This window comes from Acanthisitta chloris, unplaced genomic scaffold (genome assembly GCF_000695815.1).
Source record: "Acanthisitta chloris isolate BGI_N310 unplaced genomic scaffold, ASM69581v1 scaffold20690, whole genome shotgun sequence".
In the NCBI taxonomy this organism is placed as follows: Eukaryota; Metazoa; Chordata; class Aves; order Passeriformes; family Acanthisittidae; genus Acanthisitta; species Acanthisitta chloris.
Window position 1 is genome coordinate 1 of NW_008651470.1, and position 24,597 is coordinate 24,597.

Below are 24,597 nucleotides of genomic sequence, written 5' to 3' on the forward strand. Positions count from 1 at the left end.
GCACTCAATCCACTGTCCATGTCATCATGAAGCTGTTGAACAGTGTCAGCCTCAGATACATGGTATCTGTATATATACAGGTATATATGTCTTGTCCACAAAGAGAGGTTTTATTGGCTGCTGAATTTTGAAAGGCTCAGTCTGTAGGAGCTAATGGATCAAGTTTAAGAGCTGCATGTTTTCACCAGTGAGTAAATAAAGAACCCATACCCAGGTACTGAAAATGTGGCTCTAATGTGCAGAATCTCAATCAGTGGAGGTCCATCCTTAGTGCTTTTTCAGTTCCCTGTATCAAACAGAGGCTATCTGGGGCAGCTGCTCCCCATGCCAGTGCTGACTGCAGCCCTGAGCACAGCTGGTGCTGGGGATATTCACCTACCTCTAGCTGTGCAGGATTGCAAACTTCTGCTTGCCAAGCCCATTTCCCACGGTTCTGCCACATTGCAGCAGCCTGACCTCTATTGCAGCTGAGTCCTTGCTAACTCTGCATTTCTCTGGACTTGAAGCAAGCAAGGCAGAAATGCTTCCTGGGGCTCTCCGTGCCTGTTTGTGGGGATCAATTTGCAGCATGTTGGGCTGGAACGTGTTTGTCCCTCCCGGTCACCTTGGGGAGGAGGATGTGCAGGATTGCTTCCAGCTGCAGCAGTTAGAGGAAAATTTTGGCTGTTCCTTTCCTTTTATCTCTCTGTTCCAGACAAAACCCTGGATTCAGGATTGCAGGATGAGAGCAGCAGCCACGTGGAAAGTATAAGCAGTTCTGGGTGGCATTTCCACAGCAATTTCTGTTTGTGGCTTCAGCAGAGGGTTTTTTAGGAGGGTCTCCCACTCCCTTTGGATTATTTGAGGCTGTGTGAGGTGCAGACAGTGCCAGGTTATGCCCGTTTGCATTTGTCTGCCACAGCAGAGTAATTCCATCCTTGGCACCTGCAGGGCCCAGTGAGGAGCACTTTGAGTGGGCTCACAACAAGGTCATACTTCTGCAGTGTTTGGGTGTCCTTATGGCCAGTGCTGACCATTATTGTGGCATGATAGAGTTGAACTTCTCTTGACAACATGGATTTTGCCAAGGGCAGGCCAATACATGACTCTTGAAGGGTCTGAGGAAACACAGTGTTTGTTGCAGGTGTCAGGAAAGGAGTTTTCCTGTGCAAGGTACAGGGTGATGCTATGATACATCCTCAGTGGAAATGAGTTACTGTTGTGGGGCAGATGTTGTGTACACGCTGCTATTGTGGTGTTCTGTTCATTTCATTAAAATCCAAGGTTTTATTAAAATGCCTGGCTCTAGTTTCCTGATTCTTCCGTTTGCAAACACCAAAGTTTTGTGTAGCTAAAGCAGCTCATCAGGATAAACACATGTAGTGGTAAAACTGCTAGTGTATTAAAAGCCATTGCAGGCACTCTGTAGCCAATCCACAGCTAATTAAAAAGGCTGAAAAGTGTATCTGACTCAGCTGTGGGTAGAACTACATAGAACCACAGAACCGTCAGGGTTGGAGGAGACCTCTAAGCTCATGGAGTCCCAACCATTAAGCTGCTGTGACCACTCACCCCAAGTATTTAGCTAACTCATGCAAAGCAGAACATCTCCAGCAAGAGGTTGCCCAAACCCCCATTGTTAGAACTCTACATGAGAGGTAAGAGACTGAGTTTTGGGCCTGGCTGTGAATTGCAGGGGAAGGAGATGATGTTCAGTTTTTGATGTCTTAGCTACCCCGTGTGGCTGTAGGTCCTGAGGTTGGATGACAGCAGTGTGTCATTTTCTCCTCCTCATCACTGTCCTCTCTGCTTTGTGGCTACTGCCAGTCCAGTCCTTCATTTCTGGGTGTCCTGGAGTGCTTAGGAATCAGCTGAAGGACATGCTCCTGCCTTGGTCTGCACAAAGCTGAACCACCAGTTGTAGTGTGATACATTCTGTGCATGGCAGGTTGTCCACTGGGATATCTTGGAGCTAGAATTCTCACAATCTCAATGTTCAAAATGCTGTTAGATGTCTTGTGCTGATCACTGATACCTCTGTGTGTTGCTGTTCACTTGTAATCAGTGTTGGTTTTCAGCTTTTGTCTTAGCAACACTTCCTAGTGTTTTTAATTGGCAATGTTCTCTTCTAAATCTTTTCCCATACAAGTAAGTGTTAGATTGGATGAAACTGGACAGGTGATTTCTGCTCTTATGTAGGATTCTATAAGAAACCTTTAAATAGGTTTTGGTGCGAAAGTAGAGTTAGTCTGAGCTGTATTAATTGTGCAATTAATAGTGAAGGTTATTTTGTGTCCACAAGGATTAACCAGAACAGACCATGGCAAATAGTGAGCTACAAATTGAAAAGCTGAAAATTGAGTTTTGCTTCCAGGAACAAAGTACTCTGTACAGAGGATTTTGCCATGATTGCCGTAAGCTCCTCTTGTGCCAGTCCAGTATCGGCAGTAATAGAGTGTTGCAAAGTAAGTTTCATCTCACCTCGTTCTGGGTGTCTACAAATAAAACAGCAAAGTGGTTCTGCACACACTGTGATAGCTGAGAGACAGGTATGTCTGCTGGTCCTTCATCCCACCCTAAACGTGGTGTCTGAGCTGCCTGGGATGGATTGCTTTCCAGTCTTGAGCCATTTTCCCCACCTGGAATACTGCACACAGTTCTGGTGCCCTCAAAGTGAGAAGGGCATGGAACTGTGGGAGCAAGTCCAGAGGAGGACACCAAGTTGCTAAGAGGACTGGAGCATCTCCCCTATGAGGACAGGCTGAGGGAGCTGGGGCTGCTCAGCCTGGAGAAGAGAAGGTTGTGTGGAGACATCAGAGCACCTTCCAGGAGCTGAAGGGGCTCCAGGGAAGCTGCAGAGGGACTCTGTGTTAGGAGCTGCAGGGACAGGACAAGGGGCAATGGGAACAAACTGAAAGAGGGAAATTTAGGGTAGATGTTAGGCAGAAGTTTTCCCTGTGAGCGTGGTGAGACACTGGCCCGCTGTGGCTGCCCCAACCCTGGCAGTGTTCACAGCCAGGTTGGATGAAGCCTTGAGCAACCTGGTGTGGTGGGAGGTGTCCCTGCCCAGGGCAGGGGGTTGGGGTGGGATCATCTCTGAGGTCCATTCCAACCCCTTAATGTTCTGTGATTTGACCTTTAAGTGGTGGCAGGTGAGATAAGTCCTGTCCACAATCAATAGGAAACAACATATCCAATGAATGTTGAGTCCTTCCAACGTTTGGCTGTTTGGGGGGTTCTCTTCTACTGATACTGTTTTATTACTGTTTCCAAATTGCCCTTTACCTCCCTAGAACTTCCCCTCTAAGGCTTCTTGTCTGTCTTCAAGCATTTTCTGGCTGTGTGTAAGGAGGGAAGAGGAAAGGCAAATGATTGGGGTAGTTTTTTGGGATTGTTAATTGTTTGTTATTTCTTTAACCAAAACTGAGCTTTCAAAATAAGACAAAGGACTTTGTGTCCCCTGATTATTTGTTTTACAAGGAGAGAAGAAAAAGCAAAGATCATTCAGTGTGTTAGATTAGAAACTGATGCCTCAGGGACTTAGTGCACAATAGAAGTTGCTTGGCCAGTAGGTTTTATTTAGCAAGGTGAAATTTCTCTTCAGAGGAGAGGTCAGATGGCTCAGAATTGTGGAGGACATGCTAGAGAGGTGAGAATTCAACACATTATTGGGAAAAAATGCCTTGTTTCTCTGGAGTGTACCAGTGACCCAAACTGTCAGAGGTGCTAGTCACCTGTACATGCACTGTCACAGAATCACAGAACCGTCCAGGCTGGAGGAGATCTCTAAGATCATCGAGTCCAACCATTAACCTGTCACTGCTGGAATCCCTAAACCCTAAACCAGATCCTCCAGTGTCAGATCCAGATGGCTCTTCAACACCTCCAGGGATGGTGACTCCACCACCTCCCTGGGCAATATCCCATCCCAGTGCCAATACCTGTCAAGCTTTGTAACTTCCACTTGCTTTTGTTTCTTGTGCATATATTGTTTCAGTGGACAGTGGATCTTCAGGATTCTTCTTTTATCTGTTGATAGATGTATAAAGAGAGGCGAAAGGAGAAATTCTAACCAGTGGTCAAGATGACAATTATGAAGAAGCAGCACTAGGGCAGTGCTCATCCCCCTGCACTGGGCACCCTGTCAAGCTTTGTAACTTCCACTTGCTTTTGTTTCTTGTGCATATATTGTTTCAGTGGACAGTGGATCTTCAGGATTCTTCTTTTATCTGTTGATAGATGTATAAAGAGAGGCGAAAGGAGAAATTCTAACCAGTGGTCAAGATGACAATTATGAAGAAGCAGCACTAGGGCAGTGCTCATCCCCCTGCACTGGGCACTGGGGAGGTCCCAGCTCAGTGCTGTGCTCAGCTTTGGGCACTCACTGCCCAAAGGCCATTGAGGCACTGGAGTGAGTCCAGCCAAGGGCAACGAGGGCAGCAAAGGGCTGGAAAACCTGTGGGATGAGGAAGGGCTGAGGGACTTGGGTTTGTTTAGCCCGGAGTGACCTCCTGGCTCTCTCCAACTCCCTGCCAGGGCTGGAGAGGTGGAGGATGTCTATCCTGCCATGGCTGCAGAGAGAGGACTAGAGGGAATGGCCTTGAGCTGAGCCAGGGCAGAGTCAGGTTGGGTGTTAGGAGAAATGTTTTCCCTGTGAGGGTGTTGAGGCACTGGGATATTGCCCAGGGAGGTGGTGGAGTCACCATCCCTGGAGGTGTTGAAGAGGTGTCTGGATGTGGCACTGGAGGATCTGGTTTAGGGTTTAGGAGTTCCAGCAGTGACAGGTTAATGGTTGGACTGGATGATCTTAGAGGTCTCCTCCAACTTGGATGGTTCTATGAGAAGGAGCCAAACAATAATAGCAACAGTGAAACCTTAACTGTTTTGAGAACAGAACTTTGGCAAAATTAGCTCCCTAGATTGCTCATAATGCTTTTAAAAGAAGAATTTGGAAGGATAAGGACTTCTGAGCCTGTGCCTTCCTTCAGACTTCCTCCTGGAATCCCTTGGGGAAATCTTTTTCAGGTCTAGCAAACAAAGTGTTGGGAGAGACTAGCTGACCAAAGCTGCCATACTGGAATAGACTGGCGAGTCACATTAGTGGGAAGTGGAGCAGTAATCATCTAAGTGCACTGAAGGAGTTCAGTGAAGCTGCTAATGTTCAAAAATAATCCTAATTATACCCAGTTAGAAAATGAAGTGGCAGTAAATGGTATTGGTGTCTTCAGCAATTGGGGGAGGAGGATCCTGCTGAGCTCTGGGTCTCAGTGCCATACGATGCCTTATCAGAAGAGCTTGGCATGGCTCAAAAATAATTGGGCTGTTGGATGTGTAACAGTCATTTGTACAAGGGAAATACAAATAGCAGAACATAAACCTGGTTGCTAGATCCACAGCCTGATTTCAGTGCTGTGAGGTGAGTCAAGTTAAATGTGGCTGTTAATGAACCTCACACAGCAGGGGCAAAGCAGCTCAGCTCCTGCGAAGGAAAATTGAGCTGTGCACATCTGTGCAGATCAGCACTCATGAATTCTGAAATCACTGTCTCGTACACTCCTTGAGAGCTTGGAAGGTTAGGTGCTCTTGTTCTTAGGGTGCCACAGCTAGTTCTAGGTAGGCTCTAAGATTCCGTCCTCACACAGCTGTTAAGTGAATAACTCAGTAGGAGCTGAACAGTGTGAGTTGTGCAAAACTTGTGGCTGGTTCAAAATTGGTTACGTAGCTGAATATAAGACTCTGGAATAGGTTGCCCAGGAAGGTGGTGGAGTCACCATCCCTGGAGGTGTTGAAGAGGTATCTGGATCTGGCGCTGGAGGATCTGGTTTAGGGTTTAGGGGTTCCATCAGTGACAGGTTAATGGCTGGAGTCGATGATCTGAGAGGTATCTCCAGCCTTGATGGTTCGAGGATTCCATGACTCTGAGGTGTTCCCTAGGGATATCAGGGAAGGTTTGCTCCTGGCAGTCTGGCACACAGCCAAAGCCAAGGGCTGTGCAAGTGTCTGTGTGAAAGGTTTTTATTGTGTGGTAGCTCTTAGTGTAGCTGCAGCTCTGTGTGTGGAGACAAGTCCTCAGGCTTGGAGCAGTGGGTGGTGGTTCTGTCTCATGTTTCCACACTGCAGCAGTGCCCAGAGAAAGAAAAGAGAAGGGAAAGATTTCTACTGCTACTGGAAAAGGAGGATCGAGTAGTAATAGGTTTGTGATGATATATATCTATCTCATATGTAATGATTTTACAGGGAGAAAGGTGGGTGGTGTATATTTTCATAGAATCATAGTATTGTAGGGGTTGGAGTGGAGCTTAGAGATCATCCAGTCCCAACCCCCTGGGCAGGGACACCTCCCACCAGAGCAGGTTGCTCAAAGCTTCATCCAACCTGGCTGTGAACACTGCCAGGGTTGGGACAGCCACAGCCTCCCTGAGCAGCCTGGTTTGGCCACAACAGAAGAACAGAGAGACATTCATCACTCTGAAAATTAATTAAAAACTGCTTCCTTATTCTTTCCATCATGCCTTGCTAACCTGGGAAGCTCAGTGCCATGTGATAGCTCATTTGAACAGCTTAATAACGTTCAGAAATAATTAGACTTCGGGATGGATAACATCCCCTGTTATCTTACCCAGGAAAAAGATAAACTCTCCAGCTTCAAAGATGACTTGGTAATGACCAACCTTGAAAAAACTTGACTGTAAGCCATGGCTCATTAAAAAGCTTGAGGATCAGTCGTTGCTGCTGGGTGAGGAGAGAGAACAAGGGCAGAGAGTCTGCTGAGAGGGACTGCTTGCTGGAAAAACACTGCTGCAAATGGTCTGTTGTCTGGGCCACCTTGGCTTGGCTTTGAAAGCATAAAACTTCCAGGCCATGGGTGAAGTGACATCTTGCCTCTTGTCTTGGATGGTTTTTTGCACATAAATACTGCAGTGGGGCTGTCATCAGAAGAGCCACTGAAGTTGATGTTACAGTTATTGGTGGTTTTCTGTCATGGCAGCTCTCAGTGTGATTTTTCTGGGTTCTTTAATTGGGGATTTGAGTTTACTGTGTGTGGCTTGTGTTCACAGAATCATAGAACAGGTAGGGCTGGAGGGGACCTATAAGATCATCCAGTCCAACCATTAACCTGTCACTGCTGGAACCCCTAAACCAGATCCTCCAGTGCCAGATCCAGATGCCTCTCCAATACTTCCAGGGATGGTGACTCCACCACCTCCCTGGGCAATATCCCAGAGCCTGAACACCCTCACAAGGAAAACATTTCTCCTCACATCCAATCTGACTCTGCCCTGGCTCAGCTCAAGGCCATTCCATCTAGTCCTCAAATGTTGGCATGACATGTGGTGCCTCCTGCTGGAGGGAGGGTGGGTGAGGCTGCTTGTTTGCATGCTGTGCTGGGCTCACTGTGGCTGGATGCCTGGTGCCCACCAAAGCTTAGCTTAACCCCAAAATTCTCTATGTCTCCCCTCACAGTGATGCAGAGGGACAGGGAATTGGGGTCAGTTCATCACACATTGTCTCTGCTGCTCCTTCTCAGGTATAGGGCTCCTCACACCCTTCCCTGCTCCAGCCTGGGGTCCCTCCTGTGGGAGACAGTCCTGCAGTAACTTCTCCAGTGTCAGTCTTTCTCATGGACTGCAGTTCCATGCAAATGTACTGCTCCAGCATGGGTCCTTCAGGAACAGACTTGCTCCAGCCTGGGCTCCTCTCTCCATGGGGCCACAGGTCCTGCCAGGAACCTCTTTTGAGCATCCTCTGCTCAGCTGTGGTGTCCTTCAGGGGCTGCAGGTGGATCTCTGTTCCCCGTGGACATCCATGGGCTGCTGGGGTGCAACTGCTTCACCATGGGCTGCACCTTATGCTGCAAGGAAATCTCTGCTCTTACACCTGGAGCACCTCCTTCCCCTCCTCCTTCACTGCCCTTGGTGTCTGCAGGGCTGGTGCTCTCACGTTCTCTCACTCCTCTCTTCTCAGGCTGCAAATTTATAAGCAAAACTTACATGATCAGATTTATTGTATGACTTTAGTTTGGATCTTATGAGGTTTCAATTAGCATCTCAAAGTTTTCTGTGTTTTTTGCAGGGCATCATAGAGAAATCGAAAGTGAAAGGAATTCCCATCATTATCGATGCTGTGAGTATTGTCTTGATTCCATCAGTGGTTGGACATTCAGGAATCCATGAAGTGAAATGTTCTTCTGCCTGTTGTTTTGCAGGATGGACTGTGGCTCATTTCCCAGCAGCCTTCTCTTATCCAAGGCTACCAGAGAGCTATCCTCACTCCCAACTACATGGAGTTCAGTAGGCTGTATGAAGCCATGGTGAGCTGTCCTCCTGTTGATCCTTAACTATGGGCAAGTTCAGCCTTTTGGTCTTTAGGACTAAACAAAACCCTTTTGTTACTGGCTTAAACACTCTGTGCTGTTTCTTACATGTGAGAGAAGCATTCTCTGGGTTGTTACTCCACGGGGTAATTGTCACAGCAATGTATATTCTTAGCCAGAGCCCTCTGTGTGAAGAACACCCATTCTAATGCGTGTTCTGACCCACAATGGGTATAGAAAAAAGATAGCTGGAAAGACTGATGATATTGCCTTTATTTTCCCCCTGCACATGCTGAAGTAGCATGTGTTGAGCATGTTGTTCTAGCAGTAAAACATGCACTGTGCATGGAATTCTGTGTTGCAGCTCAGAGACCCTGTCGACAGCAGTGATCATCATGGATGTGTGCTGAGACTCAGCCAAGCCATGGGGAATCTGACAGTTGTTCAAAAGGGAGAGAGAGACCTTATTTCGGACGGAGAGAAAGGTAAGTGAAGCGTTTTGCCTTTAGCTCTGTCACTGTTTTGTTTTATTTGCTGTCAGCCGTAGCCCAGTGGTTGGACTAGACAGCAATGGGTTGTATTCCCCTGGAGATTGACCTTGGGGTTGCTGCTTCTGCAGACACCTTTAGATGATTTGTGTCAGTTGGCATTTTAAGAGTGCAGCTCAATTTATCTGCTGAGAAAAGTTGCTGATTTCGTTTCTCCTTTTAAATGGCTGTAACTTATGTTTTGCATCACACAGATACTGAGAAATTAACCATTTAATCCTGGTGAACTGTTTGAAAATCCTTAGCTGAGGTGGTGTAAGTGCAGCTCTCACTGCTGAATTGGTGAAAATAATGTTATTTCACCACGTGTTGGTGTGTGAGAAGAATGAAGATGTGCTGGAGCAGGTCCAGAGAAGAGCAATGAGGCTGGTGAAGGGACTGGAGTACAAGTGCCATGAGGAGAGGCTGAGGGAGCTGGGGGTGTTCAGCCTGGAGAAGAGGAGGCTCAGGGGAGGCCTTATCACCCTCTACAACTCCCTGACAGGAGGTTGGAGTCAGGTGGGGGTTGGTCTCTTCTCCCAGGCAACCAGCAGCAGGACAAGAGGGCACAGACTTGAGCTCTGCCAGGGGAGGTTTAGGTTGGATATTAGGAAATTTTTTCTGGATAGAGCGATCAGGCATTGGAATGTGCTGCCCAGGGAGGTGGTGGATTCACCATCCCTGGAGGTTTTAAGGATGAAACTAGGTGTGGCACTTAGTGCCATGGTCTAGTAACCAGGGTAGGGTTGGACTCGATGATCTTGGAGGTCTTTTCCAATCCAGTTGATTCTATGATTCTGTGACCTGCTCAGATCCTGGAGCTGTCCACCGTGGGCTGTAGATCAGCATGGACATACATGACTTGGTGTTAGCCTTGACAATTGAAAACCCAAATAGGTTAACTCTAGATGGCCATTACAGCTTTTTAAAGCTGTCACTTGCTAATATAGTTAAAGTATATCAATAAAATTATCTGCCTGTCTGATGCCTTTTATCCTGACCCTTCGCTGTGGTCAGTGTGAACTGAGCCCACAAGTGCCTTCATCACGTTGTGACTACATGATCTTGTTTCACATACATAACAGGCAGCAGCTCTGCTTCTAGTTCCTCCAGATGCTAATCCCTGAAAAGTGTTCATGCTGCTTCAGAACTGGTTTGTATGTGCAGTCCGTTCTTCATTTCTGGGAGCCACAGGAGTCTTTTATAGGCACCTCCCTCACACCCCATTAGTGCAGGGGCTGTAGCACCCTAAGAAACAACTGGGACTTGGGAGCAATATGATCAAACCTCAGTGGTAAAGGACTTGGGTCACAGGGTAGCCAAGTTGCCCCAGAGGAACTTTGCTGCTGTATTTTCACCCAGAGCACACTTAGTTTGTGGCCTTGGACAGTCAGGCCAGGCGTAAGGGAGGATGAACTCTGCCAGAGGATGGAACATCTTGGCTGGAGTCTCTGTCAGCTGGAGAGCCTTAGAGCACTGCAGTTACCTTTTTCTTCCTCTTGCTCTTATGTCAGCAGTGTTGTTCTAATGCAGGATTGTTGCTCTTTTAATGAGCGTTGGGTGAGCACTTTAGATTGAGCACATTATCTGGTGTCTCTCTGTTCTCCTTTGGAGCTGTTACTGAGATAAGTGTACCCCACAGCTGCTGGAGAGACAGGACACTGTCTCCACTGTCTCCTGCCATGCAGGGCTCAAAACACCAGGAAACACCTGAAACTCTTGGCAGTTTCAATTCTGAACATGTGGCACAAGTTGGATGTGTCCCTGTGTGCTCTCGGGGTTTTCCTTTGGGTTTGTTTTTCCACCACCTCGTTCTCTGTCTCTGTTGGGTTCTGCTGCTGTTTGGTCTTGGTGAAAGTGGCTTTTGATTTGCAATAAAAAGTTCTGTGCATTCGCAGCAGTTGATTAACGTCCCTGCACCAGCTGCTTTGCTGCCCTTGGCTCTGTCAGTGCTGCTCTGTCTCCGCTGGGTCCCGAGCGTTGCCAGCAGCATTGCTGAGCTGTAAGGCAGCAGCTGTCAGGGTGAACACAGGTTATAATGTCTGTTGCAAAGCTGCTTTCAGAGGTTGCATGGTTTGCAAGGAGGTTCCCGAGGATTCTGCAGGAACTACAGACTTCAGCTGCCTCATAACAAGGATGTTCTTTGGGTCTGCTCTGTTGTTCATTGTTTTAAAAGCTTCTCAAGTGCAAAATGACACAAAGAAAGGAGATTCTGCTGTGTGCTCTGTTCCACAGTGTGGAATATGTCTCCGACCTTGAATTCTTTCCCAGGATTTTTCCTCGTAACTTCTTTTTTCATCTCATTCTTCTTTTGATCTGATGTTTTTTCAGCTAAGACAACAGACATCATGATTCCAGTGCGAGGGAAATCCTTGGACCAGGCCAGTGTCCTCTGAGCACAGCCAAACATTAGGAAAAGACCTGTGCAGTCCTCTTGCCTTTTATTTTTCATGTCATCTTCGATTTGCAGTGCTTAAGCCCTGCCTGAGCTGAGGCATTTTTGAGCTCCTGTGCTTAGCATTCTGACACTGTAGTTTCCATACAGCACTTTGGACTTTCTCTGAAGTCTCAGTGCTCTCCAGGCAAATATGGAGCTGAGAAATGGCAAACTTCAGTATGTAACTGCAGTGTTCTGTGCTTGGCTGTGGTGGGAGGAAGCCAAACTTTGCAGTGGGGAAGACTTTGATTGTGGTTGTTATTTTTGTAGTACTTTGTTTCTGAGTCTGTAGTAAATTAGGTAGACGATTTACTTCTGTTAGCTGAAGACAAAAGGTGACTTGGTGTGAGCTGGAACTGCAGGAGTTGGTGAAGGATTGCTGTCAGTTTGCTCTGTGATTAACCAGAGAGGCTCAATAAACTCTGATTGGAAGCTGAAGCTTAATATACTCACAGTAAGGTAGATTTGAATAGACAAAGAAATTAACTGTTTCAGCAATAAACCTGGAACTTTGCTATGTTGCCAAACTGGGAAGTGTCTGGACACTCCTGAGGTTTGTTTTTAGGATCAGGTCAGCTGGTGCAGGTGGTTCCTTGAGACCTCAGAGTCAGCACTGAGTCACACCAGTCTCTGTGACAGCAGTAGGAATCCTCCCCTGTAGAGGAGATGCTAATGGACCTTGTGTCCTTTTCAGTCCTGAGCTGCCACTGGCCTAGAGACATAACCACCACGATCTTAAATTAAGTTTTATATACTCTTTTTCTCTTTCCTTTTGCAATTTCACATTATAGCTTGGTCTACAGTTGTTGGTTCCCTGCTCTGCAAAGATGAGCTTCACCATGCTCTTGGTAGGTGATATCAGTGCCATCACTGACCAGGGTAGGAATGAATACTCAGCCTGTGGGTAAGAGGTAAGTCAGCTTTTATTCCCTCTGGCACAGCTCTCTGAGATTATCTGTTTATTACTCTTTGGAGAACTGGTCAATGATAAAGTGTGGTTATACCTGTCTTAGTTCCTAACATGTTTAAAATTTGGGTAGGTCCTTGAGTGGAGGATTTGGGTTTTTTAATGCCGTAATTAGTCTCTCTGCATTTTGCCCAGCACCTGTGTTTGTGTCCTCTCCCTCCCTAAGGGAGAACCTGTGGGGACATATCCTGCTGCTGCCTGGGACTGCTCTTACCTGCAGCCAGCAGCCAAATGTGGTCTCTCCACAGTTGTGCAGCTGCAGCTAAGGTCAAGAAAGCCCAAGAAGCATGTGAGAGGGTAAAAAGCCAACTCTGGCCATAAGTGTCCAAGCAGTACTGCCAATTTCTGCCATTCATCTCCCTGTACACGTGGAAGGAGAGTTACTCAGTGCTCCCTGGCTCACTTCAGCTGCTGAGCAAGTCTTGCCTCTGTTTTCAGCTGAGAGGCATCACCTTTGTCTCCAGAGTGAGCAGAACAGGGAGGTCATTGCTCCTGTCCATGGTGTGCTGTGCTCTCTGTTGCACACACAGCCCAACCCTGGCACTGCTCACTCACCACACCGTTCCCTGGCTCCTGTGCCTAGCCAGGAAAAGTAATGGAACATTTGGATCACTTGCTGTTCACTCAAGTTACCTGGTACCTCACACTCAAGGACCTGTCCGAGTTTTAAAAGTATGATTAGGGAATAGAAAAGTATAAACACCCTTTATATAAAAGCCAACTTACATTTTCCACATCAGTTGAGTGATTTCTCCAGCCAGAGTCACTGGACTTGGTTTCCCTGTCTGTATGGACTCTGGGACATGTTTCTGAGAGTCCACAATCTCCAGCTCTGTGCTCTCGTGAACTAACTTGCAAAAGGAAAAAGACACATTTCTTACTAGTATAAGTATCTGCCAAGTCGGAGATATATATTGGTAAGACATTTTGCTCAAAATAATGATCTAAACCTGAATCTTGCATTTGATGGAGCAAAATGATCCTTGATGGCTACATTATTTTGCATGGAAAATAGAAATCATAGGCCTTTTAATTCAGCTGTAGTGTTTGTGGGGTGGGGTGGCTGATGTTAGCTGATCCAGTCCAGTTGGGTCATATTAGAAGTCAGAGTGGTCATGTATTTCATACATGGATCCCTGAACACAAGGGTGAGTGTAATGCTCTTACTCTGTAAGAGGAAAACAAGCACAGAGAACTTGTTCAGGATGTGGTTTGTTCTTCCCTGTTCTGGTGGTGAGACCCTGGCACAGGTTGCCCAGGGAGGCTGTGGCTGCCCCAGCCCTGGCAGTGTTCACTGCCGTGTTGGATGAAGCCTTGAGCAACCTGTTGTGGTGGGAGGTGTCCCTGCCCAGGGCAGGGGGTTGGGGCTGGATGATCTCTGAGGTCCATTCCAACCCCTAAAACTTTAGGATTCTAGGTATGAGATTCAGGAGTTAAAGTTTAATCTCCAGACTGTCTTTCAGTCTGTAAATGTGATGTTTCACACAGGCTCTTCAGCCTCCTTTGCCACTATCAGTGCTGCTATGTGTTTAGCCTCAACTACCTATCCTATGTCTCACGTGGGATGTTCTAAATGCAGCCATGGAAGAAATGAATCTATGTGGTGGTTGTTTTCGCTGCTGTGTGAACATGGTGGATCAGGAACAAGCAGACATACATTACAGGATATGTCAGGCTGGAAGGGACCACAGTGGGTCATCTAGTTCAACCTCCCTACTCCAGCAGGGCCAGACCAGAGCACATGGCTCAGGATTGTGTCCAGAATTGGGTCAAGATATAAGGGTGGAAGAATAAAGGTGGTATTGTTGTGGGTGTGTACTACAGGCCACCAGGTCAAGAGGAGGAAGTGGATGAGGCCTTCTGCGGGCAACTAGAAGTAGTGTCCAAGTCCCAGGCCCTGGAGGACTTTAGCTACCCTGACATGTGCTCCAAAAACCATGCAGCAAAGCACAAGGAGTCCAGGAGGTTTCTGGAAAGCATTGATGATAATTTCTTGTCACAGGTAGTGGAGGTTCCTACAAGAAATGGTGTGTTGCTTGACCTTATCCTAACCAATAAGGAAGGTCCTGTTGATGATGTGAAGGTTGGGGGCAGCCTTGGCTGTAGTGACCATGAGGTTGTAGAGTTCAGTACCAAACAAAGAGGTAGCAGGACAGCAATTAAAACTACAACTGTGGACTTCAGGAGAGCTAACTTTAACCTGTTTAGGGATCTTCATGGGAGCAGGCCCTGCATGGAGAGGGGTCCAAGAGCATTGGTTGTTATGTAAGGCTCACGTCCTCCAGGCTCAAGAATGATGCATCCCAACGAGAAGGAAATTCAGCCACGGGGGCATTGCTGTTTATACCACTTTGGTTTTCTAGGATGTGCGTAGGAGCTGGAACTGCACATGGTGTTGCCTGTGTACAGACACAGCAAAATCTGTGCTTCCCAGTGGGCTTGTAGTGCTTGAGCTCAGCAAAACTACTGCATTCTGACTGTTTTTCCTTCCACGAGAGGACAGCTACTTCCAGTTACATAACCGCTTGGATTTGTGGTGACTAAGCATACAACACCCATAAATAGGTCATTCTTCTGAGCTTTGATCTGCCAGTTTGGGCTGCAAGTTCCTTCAGCCTCAAACTTGGCAGTGGTGCAGCTGAGTGTGACACCATGGCCTGAGTGCTTCCCCAAGCACTGATGTGCATCTTCAAGGAGTGCTGAGAAGGGTGTGATGGTGTCTTATTTTATGGGTTGATCTATGTTAAACAGACCTTGAGGATCATCAAGTCCAACTCCTATCCCTGCACAGGACATCCCTGACAATCACACCCTGTGGCTGAGAGCATTGGCCAAACACCTCTGGAGCTCTGTCAGCCTTGGGGCTGTGACCACTGCCCTTCAACACAGAGCTACTAAATGACTTGGCCATAGTTATCCAGAAAGTCTGAGGCAGAGTTTTGAATTGTCTGGAGCCTAAAACTCTTAAATTTCTACTTTCCAATGTCCTGTCAGTGTGACTGCCTTCAATTTTTTCTTCTGTTGCTCTCCTGTTTCAGTACAAATTGTTAACTTGGGTTTACATACACAAGAAATCCATGTGACTATATTTGAGGGACATGTTGTGTTTGCTGCCTAAAGCTCTGGCAGTATTTGTATGTTGTTTACTTGCTGAGGCTGTGTTGAAACTGTTCTATAGGACTTGGGTTGGAATGGACCTCAGAGATAATTCAGCCCCAACCCCTGCCCTGGGCAGGGACACCTCCCACCACACCAGGTTGCTCAAGGCTCTATCCAACCTGGCTGTGAACACTGCCAGGGTTGGGGCAGCCACAGCCTCCCTGGGCAACCTGTGCCACTGTCTCACCACCCTCACAGGGCAAAACCTCTGCCTAAGATCTAACCTAAATTTCCCTCCTTCAATTTGTCCCCATTGCCCCTTGTGCTGTCCCTGCAGCTCCTAACACAGAGTCCCTCTGCAGCTTCCCTGGAGCCCCTTCAGCTCCTGGAAGTTGCTCTGAGGTCTCCATACAACCTTCTCTTCTGAATGCCCCAATTTCCTTGCCATGCTTCATGCAGGCATTTCTTCAGTGCCGATGCTTCCATTTGCTCTAGCCCTTTCCTATGACAGCACATGGTGCTGCATGGTGAGTGCTGAGGAGTGGGTTGGGCTGGTTTGGGGGAAAGTTACTTGACATCGATCAGTTTTCATTCAGACTCCCTATCACTTCTCCTGAGGCATCACCCTGTGACAGAATGGCACCAGATTTGGTTGTCCAGCCCTGTGAGCAGACAAAAGAGGACACCCTGCCCCAGCAGCCAGTTTGATAAGCAGTAACTGTGTTTCTGTCTCCTTGGTCTGTCAGTTGAGCCATAGCTGGACCTCTCCATTATTCTGCTCAGTCTGGTGCCAGACTGTTTGCCCTTAAGTGGCCCTGGTTGGTGCCGTTCAGCATTGACACACTCTGGTGATTTCAGTCTTTGCAGTGACCTTGTTGTCCTACATCCAGTCACCTTATTCTCCCCAGCTGTGCCAAGAGCCATGTCTGTCCCTAGTTGAGTGTGGCACAGCCTCACTGAGCAACTGAAAAACACTTCAGTACCTCACTCTGTATGTCTCTGGGGTACAGAACTGCCCCTTCTTGGCATCCTCTCTGGCTCTCATGTCCATCTCCTCGAGGCCTTGTACCGTTGCCGCTGGTTGTCCTTGCTCAATGTGAGCACATCACCCTGGTGCTCCTTAGGGAGCTGCTTGAGCTGCTTTCCCAGCAGGGCACAGACACTCCGTGGGACGTTGCACTGGGGGTGGGAAGGCAGCAGTTCCACTGCCATTGTCCTAGAGAAGGTTGGGAACAGCATCAGGAAGACTTTGCCCCACGCTGGTCGGGCAGTGTGCCTGTTGGCCTTGATGGCAGTGTAGGATTCCTTCTTCATTTCAAAGGCTTTTAACAGTGACTGCAACTCAGAGGGGTTTTTAATCCTTTTGGCTGTTGTAATGTTCATCATCCTTTTGCTTTGGGATGTCCTTTGATCAGCTGAGACTCTGCACAACAACTGCCTGAGCCTTGTACCTTTCCCTCCTCATTCAGGTGAATTTCCCCTAGTTCTGCTGCTTTGAAGGTATTCCCTGGATTTGTTTTCCAGCATCTCTGTGCAGAGCACAAAGCTCTGCCTTTTGTTGTTGCCTGCGAGGTTGTCTGCACATATCTGAGACTTTACCTTTTTTAAGCCACAAACAAAAGACCAGGGTTGGTTTTTTTGGGTGTGTTTTCCCTTGGCTGAGTGTTATAATTGGCCTGGTTGGAGGAGATGTTGCTTCCCTGTGCAGCTCAGAAGTGACTAGAAGGTTGTGGGGCTGCAGAACAGTGGCAGATGGTGCCACACAGCTAATAAGCAGGAGCTTGTGCTCAGCTGTCAGTCAGAAAGCCCCAAAGCTTTGGAGCAGAGGATTTCCATCCTGCCTCCTGCCAGGAGTCCGAGCCCTCGGAGTGGAAATCCTGTGAGATAGTGTCTTCAAAGCAGCAGAATTAGAGGTAATTTCTGCCAAGCACTGTATTTAAAATAAAAACAAGACCAAAGCAGAGCACCTAAAAGGGCATTCCCTTCTCCAGATAGGGCATTACTCTTGTGAAATGTGGCATTAGCTGCTGCTCACGGAGAAACACAGCCAGAATCCTAATTCGGAGGGGGAGGGGGCCGAAGAGTGGCTGGGAGAAGGAGCTGCTGGCAGGCTCAGCAGTGTGTGCTGTGCTCCTGGTGACTAATGAGTCTGTGCCCTCTCGGTGCAGCAAACACGCACAGCAGCCTCCCAGCCCAGCAATTACTGCTGGAAAAACCGGGAGGGGATGGAAGTGAAGTGCCATCCTTTGCTGCTCCACCTAACACAAAGCAAAGGCGAGCTGTGCTAATGAGCTGGAAGGAGTCTATTTGCATTAGGTCGTTTTTTACTACTCCCTATTTAAGATTTTCTCAGCTTTAAGAAAGCTGAACATGAGCAGTGTGCTCAGGTGGCCAAGAAGGCCAATGGCATCCTGGCCTGGATCAGGTACAGCGTGGTCAGCAGGACCAGGGAGGTGATTCTGCCCCTGCACTCGGCGCTGGTGAGGCCACACCTTGAATCCTGTGCTCAGTTCTGGGCCCCTCAGGTCAGGAGGGACATTGAGATGCTGGAGCAGGTCCAGAGAAGAGCAACGAGGCTGGTGAAGGGACTGGAGCACAAGTGCCATGAGGAGAGGCTGAGGGAGCTGGGGGTGTTCAGCCTGGAGAAGAGGAGGCTCAGGGGAGACCTTCTCACCCTCTACAACTCCCTGACAGGAGGTTGGCGTTAGGTGGGGGTTGATCTTTTCTCCCAGGCAACCAGCAGCAGGACAAGAGGGCACAGACTCAAGCTCTGCCAGGGGAGGGTTAGGTTGGATATTAGGAAGAGATTTTTTCTGGAGAGAGTGCTCAGGCATTGGAATGTGCTGCCCAGGGAGGTGGTAGATTCACTATCCCTGGAGGTTTTCAAGCTGAGACTGGATGTGGCACTTAGTGCTATGGTCTAGTAACCAGGGTAGGGTTGGACTTGATGATCTTGGAGGTCTTTTCCAACCCAGCTGATTCTATGATTTATCTGGAAGTGCTTTGGTTTTGTGTAGACTTCTCCCCATTAGTTTGTAAGATTAAAATGCCTTTAGAAAATATGGATGCTACTCCCTCTAAAACACCTGTGCTGCTCTGCTCATTCACCTTGGAGACACCCAGCCCAGGTGACTTGAGGTGAGAGCTGTTGTCCAGGCAATGTTGTGCTTTATACTCTGCTTGTGTTCTTGGCCTGCTCAGAGCACACAGAGTTGTGTGCACAGTGCAGAACCTGAGCAGCTCCACAGCCTGGAGGTGCTCAGGATCACCACTTGGCCACTACTGATTCTCCCACCTCTTCCATTCTCCTAAGAGAAGAAAATAAACTTCTCCTGGGTCTTTTTTTCAGAGCCAAGCAAGAGGAAAAGCTGAGGGTAGGTACACAGCCACCAGAGAGATGGGAGAAGGGTGGCAGACTTGGGGCCACATTTTCTTTGTGTGCCTTAGGCTTCCTGCTTGGGCTTGTTGAGAGTGGAGAACAAAGGAACTAAATGTAGTGAAACCATTTGTATGTTATTCATGGTGAAAGCTCCACAAAGAGATCAGTTTGAGCAAGGTCCTTCATAGAGTTAAGACAGACACTTAACATCTGATGGCCTGGCAGAGCCTGACGCTGATGACAAACCCAGGGGTGCTGAGGGCACTGCTGACTGGCAGAGAACCTAAATCTCTTTTGCTTAGAGTTACTGCAAAGCCTGAGGAAAAGGCTGTTCTCACTGAAACACCTTTGTGGTGGGTGTGGTAGGAGGTGTGAGATTGGAGTTCTGTTCTGCATTTGCTGGTTGTAAAACACCTTGGGTTGAGATTCCCAGACTGAAGGTCAGAGGCTTTGGAGAGTTGCACTTGTGCAGGAACCTGCTCCAGTTTGGGGCCATGGCTCATCGTGGCACGTGAATCACAAACTCCTCTGTGCAGGTTGAGTGGGGAGAGTGTGTACCCTGTGTGATGTTACTTGGAAAGGTGATTCAAAAAGTGTTTTTAAATGTGTTGATGCTACAGTTTGCTGTTTTTTAAGAGTGGTGTGTTTCAGCAGGTGCTGCTGCTGCCTGCGATTAGTCCCTCACACGTTAACTGCTGTGTGTGGCAGAGGTTACCCCTTGCAGCTGCACTGGTGTCACTGTAGATGGAAGCAAAAAGCACATGACTCTGTTTCTGCTTTGTCTTTTCCCAGTACTGGTGTGCAGTCACGAAGGAAGCAGCAGGAGATGTGGTGGCCAGGGAGACCTCCTCTCTGGCTCTCTGGGAGTCTTGGCACACTGGGCATTTGTTGCTGGAGCTGAGAAAACAAATGGGTATGAATATTAATAACTTAATTGCTGTGGGTCTGTGTTCTCCTGTGGCAGCTGTTGTGGATCTGCTGTGTACGCATGTCCACATGAAGTCAGAGTTGGTGGTACAAAGGTGTCCATGTATTTCTAACAGTCTCCCCTGCCATGGCTGCAGGGAGAGGACTGGAGGGAATGGTCCTAATCTGAGCCAGGGCAGAGTCAGATTTTGGGAGAAATGTTTTCCCTGTGAGGGTGTTCAGGCTCTGGGATATTGCCCAGGGAGGTGGTGGAGTCACCATCCCTGGAAGTGTTTCAGAGGTGTCTGGATCTGACACTGGAGGATCTGGTTTAGGGTTTCCAGCAGTGACAGGTTAATGGTTGGACTTGGATAATCTTAGAGCTCTCCTCTAACCTTGCTGACTGTAGGATTCTAAGAGAGTGAGTCTGGATTGATTCCCAAGGGCATTTGTGTATAAGGAATGTGTTTTCAAAACAACTGAATGTAGGCAGAAAGTATGAGGAAGAAATCAGTGCTAGTCACTGGCAGCAGCATCTCTTTGATTCAGAAAACACAATCTCAGAATCAGTGAGGTTGGAGGGACCTCGTCTAACCTCCTGCTCCAGCAGGGCCACCCTAGAGCACATGGCTCAGGGTTGTGTCCAGATGGGTCTGGAATATCTCCAGTGAGGGAGAATCCACAGTCTCTCTGGGCAATCTGTTGCAGTGTGCACAGTTAGATGTCCACGGGAGTTAACCACTCTGTGCTTGTGTTACCACAATGACAGTGCACTAGGTAGGTGCCCTGGAAGGAATGAGCGACCAGTTAAACCAAACTTGACAATTCTGCACTCTAACATAGCTGGAATGAAAGAGGAAACTCAGATTGTGATTGAAGTTGCAGCTGCCACTAAAGGAGGAATTCTGTTTTCAGAGGATGACTTGGTTTTTGCAGCACCCCAGAGCAGTGTTTGTGTTGGAGATGAGCACACACAGTATGTGTTCTTCAGGCTCACCTGACCTGAGCTCCTGTGGCTTTCCCAAACAGCTGCCTTGGAAACCCCTTTATTTTATAGGAAAACTGCAACTGGCCTCAGCAATCCATTGTGTCTGTGGTGGTGTGAAGGGGACCCTTTGCAGACACTGCTGTACCAACCCTGTTCCCCTCATGTGCTGGAGGAGAGGAGGAGTTGTTTGGTTCAGGGAGACTTGCAGCCTGCACGGGGGCACTCCAGCCAGTCCTTGCAGGCCTTGCCTGGCTGCGTGCACAGTGGGACTTGGCAACATTCAGGGTGCTGATGGCAGAGTAGGCAGGATTTTTCAGCTAAGCCGAGAGGATCTTTGGAGGATGGTGCACATCAAACTGGTTATAGATGACCTTAGACAGAAGGGGTTTAGCTGTCATGAGCCCAGGAGCCTGTGTACAGCTCCTGTTCCATCCGGGAGTGATTCTCAAGTGGCTCAAATACTCAGTCCTGCACCTTGATGAGTGTATGAAGTTGGTGGTTAGATAACACCTCCCTGTAAACTCAGATCCTGCTTTGCCTGTGTTGTACATGGGGATCCTCCACAGCCTCCCAGTGGGCACAGTCAGGAGGTCCTTAGTGCCCTACAGGCAGCAGTGTCCCAGCTGTGGCTGCGCTTGGAGAGGCTTTTCATCAGCCACGACCCTGCTGAGTTACTCTGCAGGTGTTTGCTGTTGTGAGGTAGCAGAAGTGACTCCTCTGGCCCAGCCTGTGCCAAGGGGCTCTGGGGGTGGCAGGACTGTGCTGGTTTCTCCAGACAAGGCTCTGGAGAGCGCTGGGTGCACTGCTTAGACAGTCCCTGAGCACATAGGACGCTGACCACAGCGTGGCTTAGCTCCTGCTGTGGTCTACAGCTGTCACTGTGCCCCTTCTGGGCTAAGCTAATAAAGGCCCTGGGCAGTCACTGTCCCTGGTAAAAATCATCCTTGTCTGCATCCCCAGGTCCTTCCCCCACCCCTTGCAGGCCAGAACGGGATGGAGCTCCCAGCAGTGCAGAGCACAGAGGGTTGAAGAGCTGCCAGGGAAGACTTTGCTCTTCCTCTGAAGGAAAGGATGAAGCTTCTGTCAGTAAAACCAGAGGTGGAACAGCTGCTTCCCCACATTATGAGCCTGTTCTCCTTTTGCATCCTGTGGCCCTGGTGGTGTTTCTTTCAGCCACATGCTGTGGCACAGGGAGGGAGTGAGTAAAACCAATTCTGAGTTGCTCTGCAGTGCAAGAGGGTGAGAAACAGGAGTTTGCTGGTCTTCCCAGCAATACTGACAGACATTTGTGGGCACAAAGACGATTTCCACCACCTTGGGAATTGCACCAGAGTGTTTGGATCACCCTTACAATGCTGGTTTTGCTTTTCTCCTTGCAGTCAAAATCCCTTCCTGGTGGCTGCGTTTGGGGCTTGCTCTCTCACCAGGCAGTCCAACCACCAAGCCTTCCAGAAGTTTGGGCGTTCCATGACTGCCTCTGACATGGTTTCAGAAGTTGGAACAGCTTTTAACAAACTCTTTGAAACCTGAAGCCAAAGCAGCAGAGAAGAGGAGGAGGACGAGCAATGACTGCAAGAGTAATTCCATGTACCGTAGAGTTGACATAAGTAATGCACCCTCTCAAGTGCTGTAGCAGCATTGGTATGTTAGGTAGATATTTTTTATTTTTCAGAATAGAAAATATGATTAATGTAGATATTTTTTAAGAGTTTGGAATACAGAAATGTTTTGGCTGAAATAAGCTGTAGTTGCAGATCGGTTATAATATAATAAAACTAAACTGAAAGTATTCCTCTGTTCTTTTTGATAGTCATTGAGCAATAACTGAAGTGTGAACAGGAGAAAAAAAAAGATGCACTTGGTCTTTAGCTAAAATTCTTCCACCAGCTCAACCGAATTTCTTGGGTTGCACCAAGGTTGTCACGTTGTCATTCTTAGACCCTTTCTAGACTTAGCTATTGCACTTCGGTTTTTTGCCCTGCTAGTGTCTGGGGAAGCAAGAGGCCTCTTTGGAAAGGGAATGCATGAGAGTTGCTGTAAGTTTTGAACGTAATTAGTTGCCTTTTCCCATTCCCAGAGGCAGCACTCGTTTGGCCAGGACACCCTTCCTGCAGTGTCCTGCTGTGTCCCTCTGGTAGCAGGACTCCCTGGCAGCATAAGGATATACTGTAGGTAGCTTAGCATTTAGCAGCAATTACACTTACCTGAGAAACAGATTCTGTATCCAGAACTCGATCAGATGAACTTGTGAAATGATCCTTGGAGAGGTACGAGGTGGGGCGAGAACTCAGCGATAACCAACAGGAACTGGTCAGACTCCCAGTGCTCATGGAAGAGTAAAGTGCTTTTAAAGCTCCAGGGTGAGAGCTCAGAGAGGCCCAGGACACAGCTCTGCAGGGAGCAGTGACTGACCAGCAGGAACCAAAGGCAGCACACAGCACCTGCCTGTCCCTCGCAGGAGCAGAGGAATTCTGAGTGGTGGTTGAGCTCTGGGGATATACCTGGTACTCCCCCTTTTCTTAAAGCAAAAGCTTAGAGGGTTTCTGGTCGATCTTTGGGGACAGACAGGACTTACACTGTCAGGGCCACGTGGCAGATGAGGGTGTTGGGTTTAAAGGAGAACTCACATCGGGGTTTTGCACAGGATCATTGCCTAAAGTTCTGGAGCTTCAAGCCTGCAGGGATGGAACCAGCGTGGAGAGCAGGGGAAGTTCATGCACAAAACAGGGAAGTGAGCACTGCTCCTCCCATCCAGCTCCAGGTGTTCATGCTCAGCAAAGCACAGAACAAGAGTCTAACTTGTCCAGCTGCTGCAGCAGTTGTTCCCTGGGTCTCTGCAGCCACTCTGTGCAGTGCTCTAGCTCTGGGTTGGAACGTGGTGTCTCTCAGCCCACTCAGACTGTTCTTGCACCTTGCACTTGCTGCCTGGGGCCAGTCAGGCTGCTCCAAGCATTTCCTTCAGCCCTTAGATTTGCCATTTCTGGATGCACTGTGACTACTACCTCACCCCAATGCGTTTTTGGGTTTGCTTTCTAAGTCAGTTACCTATTTTTGAAACAGGTGTTATGTGTTTGCTCATGTTGCTCTCTGGGGGTTCACAGACTACTCTTAAGAGATGATGTTTTAGCATTTCATTTGAGCAGTTCTTGTAAACTGTCTACACCTCTGGGGAAACTTAAGCTACTGTTATTTTTCCCCCCAGTAAAGCTATTTAAGAAGCCTGATTACTTTTACATGAAACGAGAAGGTTAAACCTGATTTTTAAAACAGCTGCTTTGAGTGAGCAAGTTCTTTTTGTGCTGAGAACATCAGTGGTGTTAGAACCTAAATGGCATTTGCAGGCAAAGTCAATGAACAGAGCTCAGCACAGATTTCAACCTGCCATGTCGGTTTTACTCTGCACAGGAGTTGTAACTCTGTTATTCACCAATGTACACAAATTGTTACAGTTTTTTAAACATCCTGGAAATGTAGCAGTTTCTTTGGTAGGAAATAAAAGGACTAGCAAATGAACTGTGTGGACTTCTGTGTGTGCTCATCACGTTCCCTGCTCACCTTCACTGGAGGTTGCTGGAGCAGCACAGGGTGAGCAGATTTACCATCCCAGATGTGTCCAACAAGCAGCTGCCCCAGAGGTGCTGCAGAGACACCTCCACCTCCTGCTGCTACTAGTTAAAGAACCAACAATTCTGCTCAGATTATTCTCTGTCCTTGTGAGCCATTCTGTCCCACAGACTGTATTTGGAAACAATCAGCAGTTGCCAAAGCAGCTGAAATAAAAAACCCCACAGTTCGAGGATGAAGGATCAGCTTTTTTTCTCAGGCTGCTGCTCTGTCTGTCCTTCCACCATTTCCCAGGTCGAAACAGTAGCTCTGTCCTGTAAGAAAGGGAAGAGCTGAGTCCCAGCAGGGAGGACCCTGCAGGGGCCATACCTGTGTGGGTACATGGAGGTGCAGGTTTTAACCACGACTCACACAGCAAATTATTCTGCAGGAGAGGT

At 48.1% G+C, this 24,597-nt stretch overlaps 2 protein-coding genes across 2 annotated transcripts in view; one reads left to right on the forward strand and one right to left on the reverse strand.

The window, feature by feature from the left end:
• Positions 1–8,052: 8,052 nt before the first annotated feature.
• Positions 8,053–22,385, forward strand: CARKD (carbohydrate kinase domain containing; the record flags this gene model as incomplete). Its single annotated transcript, XM_009073495.1, has 5 exons — positions 8,053–8,103; positions 8,186–8,290; positions 8,658–8,778; positions 19,495–19,615; positions 21,976–22,385. Coding segments are annotated over 5 exons (549 nt in total), but the record flags the coding sequence as incomplete, so codon positions are not given.
• A 2,017-nt stretch (positions 22,386–24,402) lies between these two features.
• Positions 24,403–24,597, reverse strand: part of LOC103801099 (probable cysteine--tRNA ligase, mitochondrial) — a gene marked incomplete at its 5' end in the record, with an annotated part of 6,349 nt that continues 6,154 nt past the window's right edge. Inside the window, one exon of the mRNA XM_009073507.1 lies at positions 24,403–24,474. Within this exon, the coding sequence (XP_009071755.1) occupies positions 24,403–24,474 (72 nt within the window). The remainder of the gene's footprint in view (positions 24,475–24,597) is intronic.